The sequence below is a fragment of the Littorina saxatilis genome, linkage group LG17 (assembly GCF_037325665.1).
Source record: "Littorina saxatilis isolate snail1 linkage group LG17, US_GU_Lsax_2.0, whole genome shotgun sequence".
Lineage (NCBI taxonomy): Eukaryota > Metazoa > Mollusca > Gastropoda > Littorinimorpha > Littorinidae > Littorina > Littorina saxatilis.
Genome location: NC_090261.1, coordinates 68,549,592 through 68,564,138, shown reverse-complemented (window position 1 = coordinate 68,564,138; position 14,547 = coordinate 68,549,592). Strand labels below are relative to the sequence as shown.

General features: G+C 43.3%; 1 protein-coding gene across 1 annotated transcript in view; it reads left to right on the top strand.

The window, feature by feature from the left end:
• The window catches only part of LOC138953387 (glutamate receptor 1-like), a 13,907-nt gene extending 199 nt beyond the window's left edge, over positions 1-13,708 (top strand). Inside the window, exons 2-6 of the mRNA XM_070325187.1 lie at positions 6,470-6,571; positions 6,943-7,389; positions 10,683-10,903; positions 11,873-12,141; positions 13,393-13,708. Of these exons, the coding sequence (XP_070181288.1) occupies positions 6,470-6,571; positions 6,943-7,389; positions 10,683-10,903; positions 11,873-12,141; positions 13,393-13,708 (1,355 nt within the window). The remainder of the gene's footprint in view (positions 1-6,469; positions 6,572-6,942; positions 7,390-10,682; positions 10,904-11,872; positions 12,142-13,392) is intronic.
• Positions 13,709-14,547: the final 839 nt, after the last annotated feature.

Sequence of the window (14,547 nt, the reverse complement as noted above, 5' to 3'; positions counted from 1 at the left end):
GTTTGTTTGTCTGTCCGTCCCTCATAGGTCCGTGCGCGGCATGCAAAGTGAAATTAAACATTGATTGTCATTAGCAAGCCATGGTTTGAAGGTAGGGGTGCCGCGTTCGTGCATTCTTGATAACACTTTTCACGGTTAATTGTGTGTGTTTGTTTGTTTGTGTATGTGGTGTACGTGTGTTTGTGTATGTGGTGTGTGTGTGTTTGTTTCTTTGTTTCTTTGCTTGTTTGTTTGTTTTTTGTTTGTCTCTGTGTTGGTCAGTCATTCTATCTCTGTGATTGGTCGTTTGATTATTTGGTGTGCAAAAAATGATACTATGTTTGTACCGATTTCATTATTTTAAACCAACCCGTACAGAATAGATTCACAACGACGATTGAAGCTTTTGTGTCGTAAAGTTAAAAGCCAATTATAAGAAAATACGAACCGCGATCGACATCATACATGACTTGGTCTATAAAAGGCCGTGCCCTGCATGCAAACCTTAAGAATGTTCGCGTCCACTATTACGGTCATTCAAAAATAAGTTCGTGAGAATAAAATTCGCACCATACACAAGGCAGCCAGCCTGCTTCCGTGTCTGTTTGAACAACTACCCGTCTGTTGGTTCTGCATCAGACCTGGACGATATATTTGTGTGTCTGTTTTACAATAAATAGGGTATATCACAAGTGCATTATCTACAAGTAAATATCAATTTAGTAACTGATGTTACTAAAAAACCACAATAGGGAATTCTGGGAAACTGTGTAAAGGAAGTAACTTTCTAATGCGGCAATAATGCAAACCTTGTTGCATATTACAGGATTTCTTAGATTTAAGATGAATCATTTAGTCTCTGCAGTTTGATGATAAATGTTTGGTATGGTAAGGGTTTAGACAAAGAAAAGAGGAAATGAAAGATTAAACAAAACAAATTCTTGGCTTGCCGGAGGATTGGAACCCGACGTTACCGGACTAACGGTCCGGAGCGCCAGCGACAGCGCTAGCAACGGGGCTAACTGTCGTGTGTGCGTGTATTGTACACCAGACAAGGACTCTATGTGTGTGTGTGTGTGTGTGTGTGTGTGTGTGTGTGTGTGTGTGTGTGTGTGTGTGTGTGTGTGTGTGCGTGTGTGTGTGTGCGTGTGTGTGTGTCACTTTGTGTGTGAGTGTGTGTGTGTGTATATGTGTGTGTGTGTGTGTGTGTGTGTCTGTGTGTGTGTGTGTGTGTGTCTGTGTCTGTGTTACACCAGACAGAGACATCCTGTCAGAGTACGGCCTACAGCACGTGGTGTACGGTAACAGCAATGTGACGTCAGGGGGGTGGGTGAGGGAGGTGGTGAGGACAGGTACAGACAGCTGGCGGCCCCTCCACCTCCTCCTCCTGTGTTCCGTCACCTGTATACAGTCTGCTCTGACACAGGTAAGCATAGTGATGTGTGCAGGTGCCATTCTTTTCTTCATTTACATTCGATTGTGGTCGGCCTCTTTGTCTTTCTATTCTTCATTCTAGCGCTTCTGTTAGGTGCCTAAAACTAAACAAAATAGACTTTGAAAGATGCATTGTGTGTATTTGCCAGACGTCAGAAGTCTTCAAAGAATGGATTGTCTGTATTTGCCAGACGTCAGCAGTCTTTGTGAACTGCTCAGATCATGGGTAAAGTTGACACCTCCAGATTAAAATGCTTATTAAATAGGCATCCACATTGAATTTATAAGAAACCAAAGCAAACTGCACTGGGTTTTTTTCTTGTTTTTGTTCTTGTACTTTTCACAGGCTTTATACCTCGTACTTTTGTTTGTACCTTGGCTTTCTTCATTCATAAATTTCATCATTTATATCATCTTAATTACATTTGTGTCGTTATTTTACGCTTTGTTGTTGATGGTATCCTCTTCTTCCCACTCCCTTCTCTTCCTCAATCACCTGCTCTTGTTTATATTGTGTTCTTCTTTCAAGTTTCCAAGTTATCGTTTGACCCTTTGACGTCATTTACATGATAAACACACGTGTGAAGATATGGTTTAGTTTATTGAACTGGTGCTATGAGGTATATAGGATACATAATATGTAGTCATCATCCAGGCAAGTCGACTGGAGCAAGAGCAGGGCACGCAGTCGGCTTTCGGTATGACGTCACGGTGGCTTGTCATGACGTCAGAGAGTGATCACTTGCTGGATCGTCTGTACGTCACTAATGTCACCATGGACAACGTAGCTGTACTGTCAGTGCAAGAACGTCGTAAGGTGGGTGGCTTCATATAATTATATCAGAATAAATTCTTGCATGATATAAGTGGTAATATCGGGTGTGTTCGTTTTCTTTTCGCCAATCCATCAAATCTACGAGCAAAACAACAAATAGTCGTTGCTGGAGCGATTTCTTTGTGTTATTTCTGCTGCCTTAAAATCATCTGTCAACAGTTTTTATAGATTGTTTAACTTCTGCAAACGTACTGTGTGTGCGCTACGTGTATGGGCGTGTGTGTGTGTGTGTGTGTGTGTGTGTGTGTGTGTGTGTGTGTGTGTGTGTGTGTGTGTGTGTGTGTGTTTCTGTGTGTGTGTGTGTGGCAGTGTATGTGTGTGTGTGTGTGGCAGTGTGCGTGTGCGCGCTACGTGTAAGCAAGTGCGCGCGGGTGGGTGCGTGCATGCGTGTGGATGCGTATGTGCGCGTGTATACATGCATGTTTGTGTGCGTACGTGTGTGGGTGAATGTGTATGCTTGTGCCGTAATCTTTTCACATATCGAACTGTTGAAGTGCTCTGTCAATATTTCCAGTGTGTGTCTGCAACCAACAGTAACACGCCTTCCGTCATGTTGGTGAATACGTTGCTATGGAAACCAGAAGGACGTAGATGGTCCCGTGTTGGCAAGTTGTTACGAATGAAAGACGGAGTGAGGAGTGAGGGAACGAATCACCATGGCAACCTGGAGGACTGGCTGTTTCCCAACCAACAGAGAGGTTTTAACGGTCGTCGTCTTCGAATCGTGACAAAAGAGGTGATCTACATGTTCCTCCTCCTCCTGCTCCTTCTCCTCACTTTTTACATTAAGTCAAGGGTTTTTTTTGGGGGGAGACGGTGTGTATTTCGTCGGGAAAGACACCGTAGCTTACTTGAAATTCGAATGTAAAGGAGAAGAACACACGTATTTTCCTTAAGCGTTACTTGGTTTTGTTTCTTTTTCCTTTCGTTCATTTTCTTCCTGTTCTTCGTCGTCATCGTCGTCTACTTTCGTGGGCTGAACGTTTTCGGGGGATGCATGCTGGATAAGTTTGTGTTTCTATATAACCAGAAGAATGTTGACAAGGATTACAGGATCTTTTCCGTGCGCACTTGTTCCTGTGCTTATGTGCACACACGAAGAGGGAGGCGGCACTAACAGGTCTGCACATTCGTTGACCTGTGAGATCGGAACACTCTCCACCCTTGCAGCCAGGATTCAAACCCCGAACCACTAACCTTAATGGCCGACGTCCAAAGCACTAGACTATTGCACCCGTCTGTTTCTACGTTCATAGCTCCTTTCAGGAACTAAACTCGGCCAAAACATTATTGCACCCATTTTCGTACCCCAACTAAAACATTCATTCCAGTGTCTTTTCATTCAAACTTTCTATGTCATTAAAGGCTGTGCTCCTGGCTATCTGGTACACTTTTCGGATCAAAGTTTTCTTTTACAGTTAATACTGAAAACATTGTGCGCCGAGTTTAGTTAATTGTTTTACACCTCGTATAAAAATTACAGTAAGCATTGTTGCTGATGAAGAGTTATTTTGGACACCGCAGCTTGATCTTGATCAGGCTGCGGGGTCCAAAATGATGAATAGTGTGCAGTGGATGTCATCCATGATGTATATATCTGTGTACTGGATGTCAGCCATGATGTCTCTCTGTGCACTGGATGTCAGCCATGATGGATGTCAGCCATGATGTCTCTCTGTGTACTGGATGTCAGCCATGATGTCTCTCTGTGCACTGGATGTCAGCCATGATGTCTATCTGTGCACTGGATGTCAGCCATGATGTCTATCTGTGCACTGGATGTCAGCCATGATGTCTATCTGTGCACTGGATGTCAGCCATGATGTCTCTCTGTGTACTGGATGTCAGCCATGATGTCTCTCTGTGCACTGGATGTCAGCCATGATGTCTATCTGTGTGCTGGGTGTCAGCTTCTTGTCGTTCGCTGACTGTCAGCATTTCATTTTTGCGATTTGCGTGGATCTGTGGTTGGTTAAGGTGCGCCTGTTGGCCCAGATCCTCCGACTTTAGCCCTTAGGTTTCTTTCAGGGTTACCCCGCCTTTAGTTCCTGGCTCAAAAACCTAACCCTGGGAACACATGGGGGATTTCTTACCGGGGGTCCCACCCCGGGGCTAGAGCTTTTAATGCGGCTCTTACTCGCATGGTGTAACCGTCATCGGACACGTATGTATAGGGTAGTCAGTGCCATCTGCCAACCCACCCCGTCCTGGTAGAGACACCGCTTGTTGGTCCGGGACTGCTTATTCTATATTCGCAGCTGGCCGCCATATCTTGGGGCCGTTCCGCTATCCGCCACCTGGGGACCCGCCGGGTTGTGGATAGTCGCCCCCCTACTGAATTGGAAGTAGTCTGTTCCCGGGTGTCAGCTGAGATGTGTTTGTGTGCAGTGGGCGCGGCAAGTGATATCGCGGAGTGAGAACGGAAGCAAGCAGTGGTCCGGCTTGTATGTGGACTTTCTTCACGTTGCCAGCCACGTTCTCAACTTCACGTTAGTAATTCATCTCTTCATCTCTGTTAGTGTGTTGTTGTTTTTTCATTTGTTGCAAGTATGTTCGTATTTTTATTTAAGGCAAACGTCGTCTTTTTTGTCTTTTTTATATTTAGTCAAGTTTTGACTAAATATTTTAACATCGAGGGGGAATCGAAACGAGGGTCGTGGTGTATGTGCGTGTGTGTGCGTGTGTGTGTGCGTGTGTGTGTGTGTCTGTCTGTGTGTGTGTGTAGAGCGATTCAGACTAAACTACTGGACCGATCTTTATGAAATTTGACATGAGAGTTCCTGGGTATGAAATCCCCGAACGTTTTTTTCATTTTTTTGATAAATGTCTTTGATGACGTTATATCCGGCTTTTCGTGAAAGTTGAGGCGGCACTGTCACGCCCTCATTTTTTAACCAAATTGGTTGAAATTTTGGTCAAGTAATCTTCGACGAAGCCCGGACTTCGGTATTGCATTTCAGCTTGGTGGCTTAAAAATTAATTAATGACTTTGGTCATTAAAAATCTGAAAATTGTAAAAAAAAAATAAAAATTTATAAAACGATCCAAATTTACGTTTATCTTATTTTCCATCATTTGCTGATTCCAAAAACATATAAATATGTTATATTCGGATTAAAAACAAGCTCTGAAAATTAAATATATAAAAATTATTATCAAAATTAAATTGTCCAAATCAATTTAAAAACACTTTCATCTTATTTCTTGTCGGTTCCTGATTCCAAAAACATATAGATATGATATGTTTGGATTAAAAACACGCTCAGAAAGTTAAAACAAAGAGAGGTACAGAAAAGCGTGCTATCCTTCTTAGCGCAACTACTACCCCGCTCTTCTTGTCAATTTCACTGCCTTTGCCATGAGCGGTGGACTGATGATGCTACGAGTATACGGTCTTGCTGAAAAATGGCATTGCGTTCAGTTTCATTCTGTGAGTTCGACAGCTACTTGACTAAATATTGTATTTTCGCCTTACGCGACTTGTTTTATCATTAAAGGCAAACAGTTAGACTCATCATCTAGACGACGAGCTAAAGTTTATGTCCACAGTCAAAGAAACTATATTTAGGACAAGATGGGATGATTCGCTCAACTCACCATCTCAGATCTGGCTAGCTTTTCACATGGGATAAGATCATCCCTCCACTTAGTCACCTATAAAAACCATATCTGGTCTCTGTGCACATTTGGAATAATTTGATAAATTAATTTTGTCAAAGCCGCTGGTGGCTTTTGCAGAAATCATTTCATAAACAAAGTTCCAGCTCACCACAGCAAACAGTCAGGGTGTTGATTTTTGGTATGTGACCATTTTGCATTTCAGTATTTAAAAAAAGCAACTCGTGTAAACCTAGTATGGAACAGGAAGCCATGTTATATTCTCTATTTATGCAATGCTTCAATAGACGATGTGCAGAAGTAACTCTAGTGGTTTTTTATGGGTTGTGACAGAGTTGTATTCCTTGAAGATGAGAAAGTTTCATTATTGACAAAACAAAATGTTACATTTGTAACGTTTGGTATATTGTCAATAAATAAACGTTCCATTAACCTACCATTCTTGGTTTTTTTTATTCTGAATTTTGAAACGTTAGCAGTCTTTCTGTTTTCGAATTTTTATACCGACAGAATTATTTCTGAAACCCCCACTGTTATCAACTCCAAAGTCCTATTTTCTGTTTTTACAAGGCATTTCTTTTTCAGCTGCTGTTCATGTTACAGGTATGACCTGTTTGAACCATCCCAAGACGCGTGGGGGTTTGGGACACCGTCTGATCCTAACACAGGATTATACGGACACGTCATCAGAAAGGTCCTGTCAAAGTTGGCTCTTGGGTTCTTTTTGTCGGTGGTAGTTTGAGTACCTTGGAGAATGATGAACATTACCAGCTTGCGATTATCATTCCTTTCTGAGAATGAAAGTTGCTTGTTCATTGCAATGCTTGTTATTCGTTCGGGTGCCAGGAGGCTAGTTCCGCATAACTCTCACTGTCCTGTGTTGTCTATACCGTAAAGTACCTTGTAAGCGCCCAGTATCGAGTAAACTTTGTGTCAAATAGTGTGCATGGGGTATAGAACCTTTTTACACTTATGCCAAAGTTAGCAGCTGAAGCTTGTATGTGTATGGGTGCTTTCAGGGGACAATTTCTGTAGCATTCAGATAAGTTCTTGATCTTTGAATGCATTTTACACAGTCGAATGCTTCTGCGTCTGCGAACAGGAAGTGGACTTAGGTCTGGCGGCGACAGACTTCAGGCACGATCGGTCTCTCATGATGGATTATCCCGCCATCATCCATTTCACCCCTATCGTGATGGCGTACAGAAAACCTCCAGCAAACAACAACAGTCTCTGGCTCATTTTGACACCACTCAGCAAGTGGCTGCTGGTGGCTATTGTGTGTGCCGCTGTGGGCACAGCCCTGCTCCTCTTCCTCGTCACGCTGACAGATGTGACGCGTGTCAAACCAGAGATGACGTCACTAGAGAAACCAGAGATGACGTCATTGATGAAACCCGAGATGACGTCACTGATTAAACCAGCGACTACGTCACTGGAGAAACCAAATACAAGACATGGGAAGAGATTGATGCAGCTGGCTGCAGCTTTTGAAGTCATCTTTTCTGCTCTGCTTTTCAAACGTGAGTAGGCTAGACGATTTCCTCAGGGAAGCTAATAAAGAAGCGACAAATGGATGGAGGATGTGTTTGCAATTGGATTATAACGATATTAATATTCAGCTTACACAAGCAATTCTTGTGATGGTCCGAATTCTTTCCGCTCAGAATCTGAAAACCCACGCTCCTTTCCATCGTGTGTCATATATTTGGGTTTCAAAGTTCATTCCTGTCAAGCGCAGCAGCTAGAGTTTCTTTTGGCAATACATCGGCTAAAGCTACTGTGATAGGGTGGAGTGGAAGGGGGAAAATAGGCCAGGAAGCATAAATGAGACGCCAAGACAGAGGTTGCGATAACGTGACTTTTAATTAACGTACACCAGAAAGCAGACACCAGAAAGCAGTGTAGTTCCTTCCTCAATATACAGCCGCACACAACTCGTCGGAACTTGAATTACGATCCCGGTCGAAAGTCACTTCGCTGATATAAACCCAGCTCTAAAACGTTTGTTCAACTGAACACACACACAAAGTCTCTCTAAACAATCCTCGAATCACTCCTTCGCCAAAATACAGTTATAATGGCCCAAACTACACTACTTGCATTGATTATTACAGAAACACAAACATCGTTCAACTACAACTAAAACATCACAATCCAAGATACGCACACTGACACGTCTTCACACTTCGAAATCACACCGGGTACTCTTCTAGCCCACGCTATTATTTTGACTCACGCGCGCACCCGTTCAAACAATCAACCAATAAGAAACCAGCCTCCATACACACCTACAATTAGCTACAACACACAAAAATCCTAGCGGGAGACACAACTTGGGTCAGGGGAAAATAATAGACAGGGAGTAAAAGAGAGGGACAACAGTACATGAAATCGCCACATGGCTACACTACTATGGTGTAATGTTTCATGCCAGCCGTTGAAGGCAATTAAGTTGGCCATTTGGTTCAGTTATCGGATCACAGGGGTCACGTGATCGCAACTTAAATAAGTGTATAGAAATGATGTATAAATCCTACGTATTACCATATTTTGATTACGCCGATGTCGTCTGGGATAGTTGTACAGAAGGCTCAGGGGCCGATTAGGGGGGGGGGATTACAGGGGTTCCGGAACACACCCCCTCCCCTCCCCCCCCCCCCCCGGCTGTCTGTAAAGCCGGGGGAAGAGTTAATTGTTTAATCAGTATCATTTTTGTACAGTTTTAACTGCCACTCCTACGCGACATGCCGTCCTTCTAACCATACTATAGGATGTCGGGAGCAGATATCAGTGACGATAAATTGCCATTATTTAATACTAACTTTAAAAGAAATAATGAGTGGCTGCTGACACCAGTTGATCATGTTTAAGATCAAGGATAAGCCACAAATTGTTTATAAAATAGCTAAAATTCTTCAGCTTCAGGAGGGCTTCGCCCCCTGATACCCCAACGGGGCCTTGCCCCTGGATCCCAGGTTGTTACCCCCCCCCCCACCCCCCCTCGGGCTTAACTGCTCCGCCCCTGAGGCTTATCAAACATTTTGGAACGGCTCCACCTTGATGCCTTAAGGGTAATTGTTGGAGCAGTTAAAGGAACAAGTCACCAAAAATGATATGAAGAATCTGGTTTTAGCAGTTTGAAAGTAAGACGGGAAAGCCATAGATTAATTTTGTATCATAAAATGGTACATGGGAAATGTGCACAGAACGTGGCTGATTTATTGCCTCCCCTTGTCTCGGCTATGAATCCCTACCATAGACGGAAACCACTTTGACGGGTTGTACCACCACATAGAATTAATAGGTAACATGCGCCTTGAGTCGCCTTGTGTGGTGAGATACGTGCGCGATATAAATCCTCGTAAATAAAAATAAATAAATAGAACTGAATTATATAAACAGTCATTTGTTCCCAGCACTACCGGAACATGGAATTCTCTACCAGATAATATTAAATTAATAAAATCATTTAGCCAGTTTAAACATTTTTTAGGTCGTTCAGATTGTAAAGTTCCTCCTCATTATTATGATGGGAAGAGAAAAGACGGAATTATACACTGCAGATTAAGATCAGAAATGAGTGATTTGATGATATGATGAAACGCCACTTAAGTTTTAACCCGACTTGTTTGGGCGGATATCGCAATGAAGATGCTGAACATCATTTATTATTTTGTAGTAATTACAATGATGTCCGAAGATTAACAATACACACCTTACCGGGTGATCATCAGAATGTAGGCTTACAATGTTTATTGTTTGGTCTGCCAAGCCTACGTTTTTCCGAAAATTATAAATATTTGAAAAGGTACATAGTTTTATAAGGTTAAGTGATAGATTTTGAGTACGCTGTGGTTACCAAGTTAATTATTTGGTATTTAACTATTGGCATGTCATGTTGTCTTATATTTGTTATTGAAGGCTATGTTTGTGTAACAAAAAACATTAAAGGTTTGTTTATGTGTTCACATGACCTAGCTCAGTTTAATAAGATTAGACACTACTTTGGATAAAATCATTGCTGCTGCAGGAATTGGCAAGTCTGTGATAGTCATCGTCTCTGACTCCCCCCCCCCCCCCCTCCCCATGTCTTCCCACTTTGCCGATTTAAATCTCCCCAAAATTGTTGTAATTTAAAGTCAAACCCCTTCCCGTCCTCATTTACCTCCTCTGATTTTGTTGTTGTATTCTGTACTTCGTCTTACATTCCTAATAAGGGTATAAGCGATTTTCTGACCTTAACAGAACATGAAAAACAATTCTTTTCTAGATGTAGGCCTACATAGTTATAACCACACTAAGTATATAAGCTTAGCTTGTTGTGTGGTCACAAATGTTTATATCGTACTATACACGACACCCTGTACTGTATCACCAAAATCGATCTGACAAAAACGTGGAGGACAAATTCAAAATTGACATTATTTCAGAATAGGCCAAATTAGGCAATTACCACAAACTGAATGAACGTCAAATTAAGGCGATCTTGCCCATTTGTTGTGTTTTAAGCCATCCCGACTGATGCAGATGTCAACCGGTTTAATGGTCAAAACGGGAGATTTTTGCATCAATTTTGAGATGTTCCGTGGTCAGCGACGTATTTCGGCAATGACCCGTTGTATTGCTTCCAAACTGTTGAGGATTGTATGCCTACATGCAAGAGGCACTGTGTGTTACATTTCGGAACAGTATAAGCAATAAGAATTTGTTCCTGACTTTAGAAAAAAAGGTCTGGGATTCTTTGTGATAGTCGTTGTGGTCAGGTGGTCTGGGAAGGTACTAACTTGCTGTTATTTTCTCACAACTTGTGCAGCGACAGAGAAAAAGTTCCCGTCCCATCCGGCGCGAGTGTTGCTGTGCAGCTGGTGGTTGCTGTCGCTGGTGGTGGTGGCTGCCTTCAGCGGAACTCTCACCGCCTACCTGTCCGTTGCAAGGCAACCACAGCTCTTCTCCAGCCTCCAAGACCTGGTTACCAAGCAACATGACTACACCTGGGGTACTTCTTCCGAATCGAGCATCATGCTCGTTTTTAAGGTGCTCTCTCTGTCTCTCTGTCTCTGTCTCTGTCTCTCTCTCTCTCTCTCCCTCTCTCTCTCGAGAGAGAGTCTGTGCCGTGGAACGATAGAACATGATTGAAAGCCGATAATGTATGTTAGCACTGTAAACTTGTTTGTCGTTGCACCTATCCATATTGTTAATTCATGCGCTGGATATGTCTTTATGTTTAAGAGAAAGAGAGTGAGAGAGAGAGAGTGAGAGCGTGCGTGCGTTCGTGTGAGTATATATGTTAGAGAGAAAGAGATAAAACCGGGTGATTGTCCATAAATACAAACACACGGCATGTATCACTGACCCCCCCCCCCCCTCCCCGTTGAAATGAACCTTGTGTGTTTAATCAATAAAATGTCTTACGTCTTACGTCTTACGTCCCTCTCTCTCTCTCTCTCTCTCTCTCTCTCTCTCTCTCTCTCTCTCTCTCTCTCTCTCTCTCTCTCTCTCTCTCTCTCTCTCTCTCTCACACACACACACACACACACACACACACACACACAAACACACACACCCGTTTTGTTATTAATTTTTAGAGCCACTAGTATGAACGTACACACAAACGCACACACATACGCCCGTGCTAGAGTTATGTATGTGGGCTACCTTGCCTTGCCTTTAAAGATAATCTGTATTTATACCGTGCTAGAGTTATGTATGTGGGCTACCTTGCCTTGCCTTTAAAGATAACCTGTATTTATACCGTGCTAGAGTTATGTATGTGGGCTACCTTGCCTTGCCTTTAAAGATAATCTGTATTTATACCGTGCTAGAGTTATGTATGTGGGCTACCTTGCCTTGCCTTTAAAGATAATCTGTATTTATACCGCCGAGTCAATTGACACGTTTCACTTTAAGGTCTAAACGACTTTAATTAGTACCCTTGAAGTATCTCGCTTGTTTTTCGCATTTTTGGAATTGGAACTAGGAACAAAAAATCTTTTTCTTTTCCAGGAAAGCAACGACACAATCAACCAGAAGGTCTGGGCAGGCTTACAACGCTTCCAAGGTGAAGGTCACAACGTGTTGACCCCTGACCCCATGCAGCTGGTGAGGAGAGTGGCGACCACTGATGAGAAACTGGTGGTGATAACTCCAGAAACTATGGTGACGTCATTGCGCGGTGACTGTGACGTGGAGGTGGTTGAAGTCAAGCTGAACAGCGGACGCTCTGGACCTGTGCTGCCCAAAGGGTCCGCCCTCGTCAGACCTCTGTCAGACTTGTGAGTTTAAAGTACCGTTCACATGGCAGATTTGCAACCAACTTTTCTTCATTTTTGTCGTGTGAAAATCGCTCCCGAGGTGTCGAGGCCAAGTCGGCGAAAAGTCTGCCATGTGAACGGCCCCAGCGATTTAGGTACGATTTAGACCAGATTTAGCAGCGACTCCAAAACTCGGTCGAGCACTGCTCGACTCGGCCATGACTTGGCAAAGATTTTGCGCAGACTTTTCTTATGGCGCTTGCTCATTGGTTAGCTCCAGCCAAACTGCTCTTACCGCATTAGGAAGTAGCTCAGATAGCTGCACTGGCCTTAACAGTCTGGCGTGAAGCGCCGCTTAAAACAATTTTTTGAGCGTTTGACTTGACTTAATTTGACTTGGCGCCGACTAAGATCGTTTGAAAGTTGGGGGGAAAGTTGATACAAAGTCTGCCATGCGAACACCACTTAACCCTTTCACTGCCTGTAGGACGTCAGCTGACGTCATGGGTAACTTGCTTTAACGGACAACAAACAGTCCAATTTTTCATTGTTATCTCATGACCTGCTTCTTTGTCTGTTAGCTGAGTAAGTGTATACGCTGCGTTTTCCATGGTCACCCGAGCATATTCCATGGTTACAGAGCCTCGATCTGACCTGTTTTTAGCGTATTTGCAGAGTACAACTGGAATAATTTAGAGGTCATCTGCATATTTAGAGTTTACTCATAGACTACTTTCTTCAACAAACGACGAAGATATTTTGCGGTGTCGAAGTCGATATCACGTTTGGCTACTGGCCTACATGCGTCAGTATTGAAAAAAATAAAGAATACTAACAAACGATTCGCTCATTCTGCATGGGTTTAAAGAGCGGAGTCAAGATAATTCGCTGGCCAATGAGTGGACATTTTGGTAAAGTATCTTGAAAGTGACACCTACATTAGTTTCTAAAACGTATTCACAATTAACGCTCTTACTATGGCCATGATGCAGCCATGCTCTTGATCTGTGTCTATAAGTAGAAGGATGCTCTTGCAAAAACGTTAATTGCAAATTGTTAAAGGTGTACATGGTCTTTTACGCGGAAAGGGGAGGTGCCTTTAAATTTAGTTTCTTGATGAAATTCGATGCAGTTTAATTATCTCTGGAAATATGTTTTGACATGTTAACAAAATACTAGCTGTTGGTGCAAGAGCGGGACTCTTATCTTTCTACGTGTCTGTTACCATGGTTTCAAAATGCCCTGGTAACCCTGTTCTTCTCTCTCTCACAGGATCCTCCGTCTGCACGCGTCAGGGCTGGTATCCGGGTGGACAGACAAGTGGTTCCCCCGCACCCCCTGCCCCCTGCGTGCCCCTCCCGGCCCCAACGTCATCAGCCTGGTGCACGTGCAGGGCGTGGTGCTGGCGCTGCCCCTGGGGGTCGGGCTGGCCCTTCTCGCGCTGACCCTGGAGCGAGGATACTTCAGACGGCGAGGTACCGATTCGTCGCCACCCATTTCACCGCCTATTGCTTCGTTGCCTCCCATTTCACCGCATCCCATTTCGTCGCCTTCCGTTTTGCCGCCTTCCGTTTCGCCGCCACCTTAAAGACACCTTTCTTCCTGTGTAAGCCCGTTCACTGTCACCCCCCGCGGGTTAGGGGGAGTCCCATATTGGTTGGGACTAGAAAGAATTTACCCGATGCTACCAGCATGTCGTAAGAGGCGACTAACGGTTCTGTTTCTTCTCTTCTTTTGTCTTATTTCTGCCTTACCAGTCCTTTCACCTATATTTCCTTCCAAGAAAACTCTCCCTACTATTCCCTGCAGTTTTCCAATTCTTTTCTTGTTGTCTTATTTCTACCTGACTGGATCCATCACCTTTATTTCACTTACCAAAAGTCTTCTTTTCCACATCCTTATTTCTCTGCACCCCGCATGTCGTATGAGGCGACTAACGGATTCTGTTTCTCCTTTTACCCTTGTTAAGTGGTTCTTGTATAGAATATAGTCAATGTTTGTAAAGATTTTAGTCAAGCAGTATGTAAGAAATGTTTAGTCCTTTGTACTGGAAACTTGCATTCTCCCAGTAAGGTCATATATTGTACTACGTTGCAAGCCCCTGGAGCAATTTTTATATTAGTGCTTTTGTGAACAAGAAACACTTAACAAGTGGCTCTATCCCATCTCCCCCCCCCCCCCCCTTTCCCCTATCCCATCTCCCCCCTTTCCCTCGTCGCAATATAACCTTCGTGGTTGAAAACGACGTTAAACACCAAATAAAGAAAGTAAGAAAGAAAGAAACGTTCACTGTCACATCCTCATTTTTTGATTAGTTTATTTTTTAATCTTTTATGTAAAGTTAGTCAAGAAAACCAAGATGGTCGCTAGTTATGTCCTACCAGACCAGTGATCTTACAAGAGGAGCTTTGAAAGGGAACATATGCC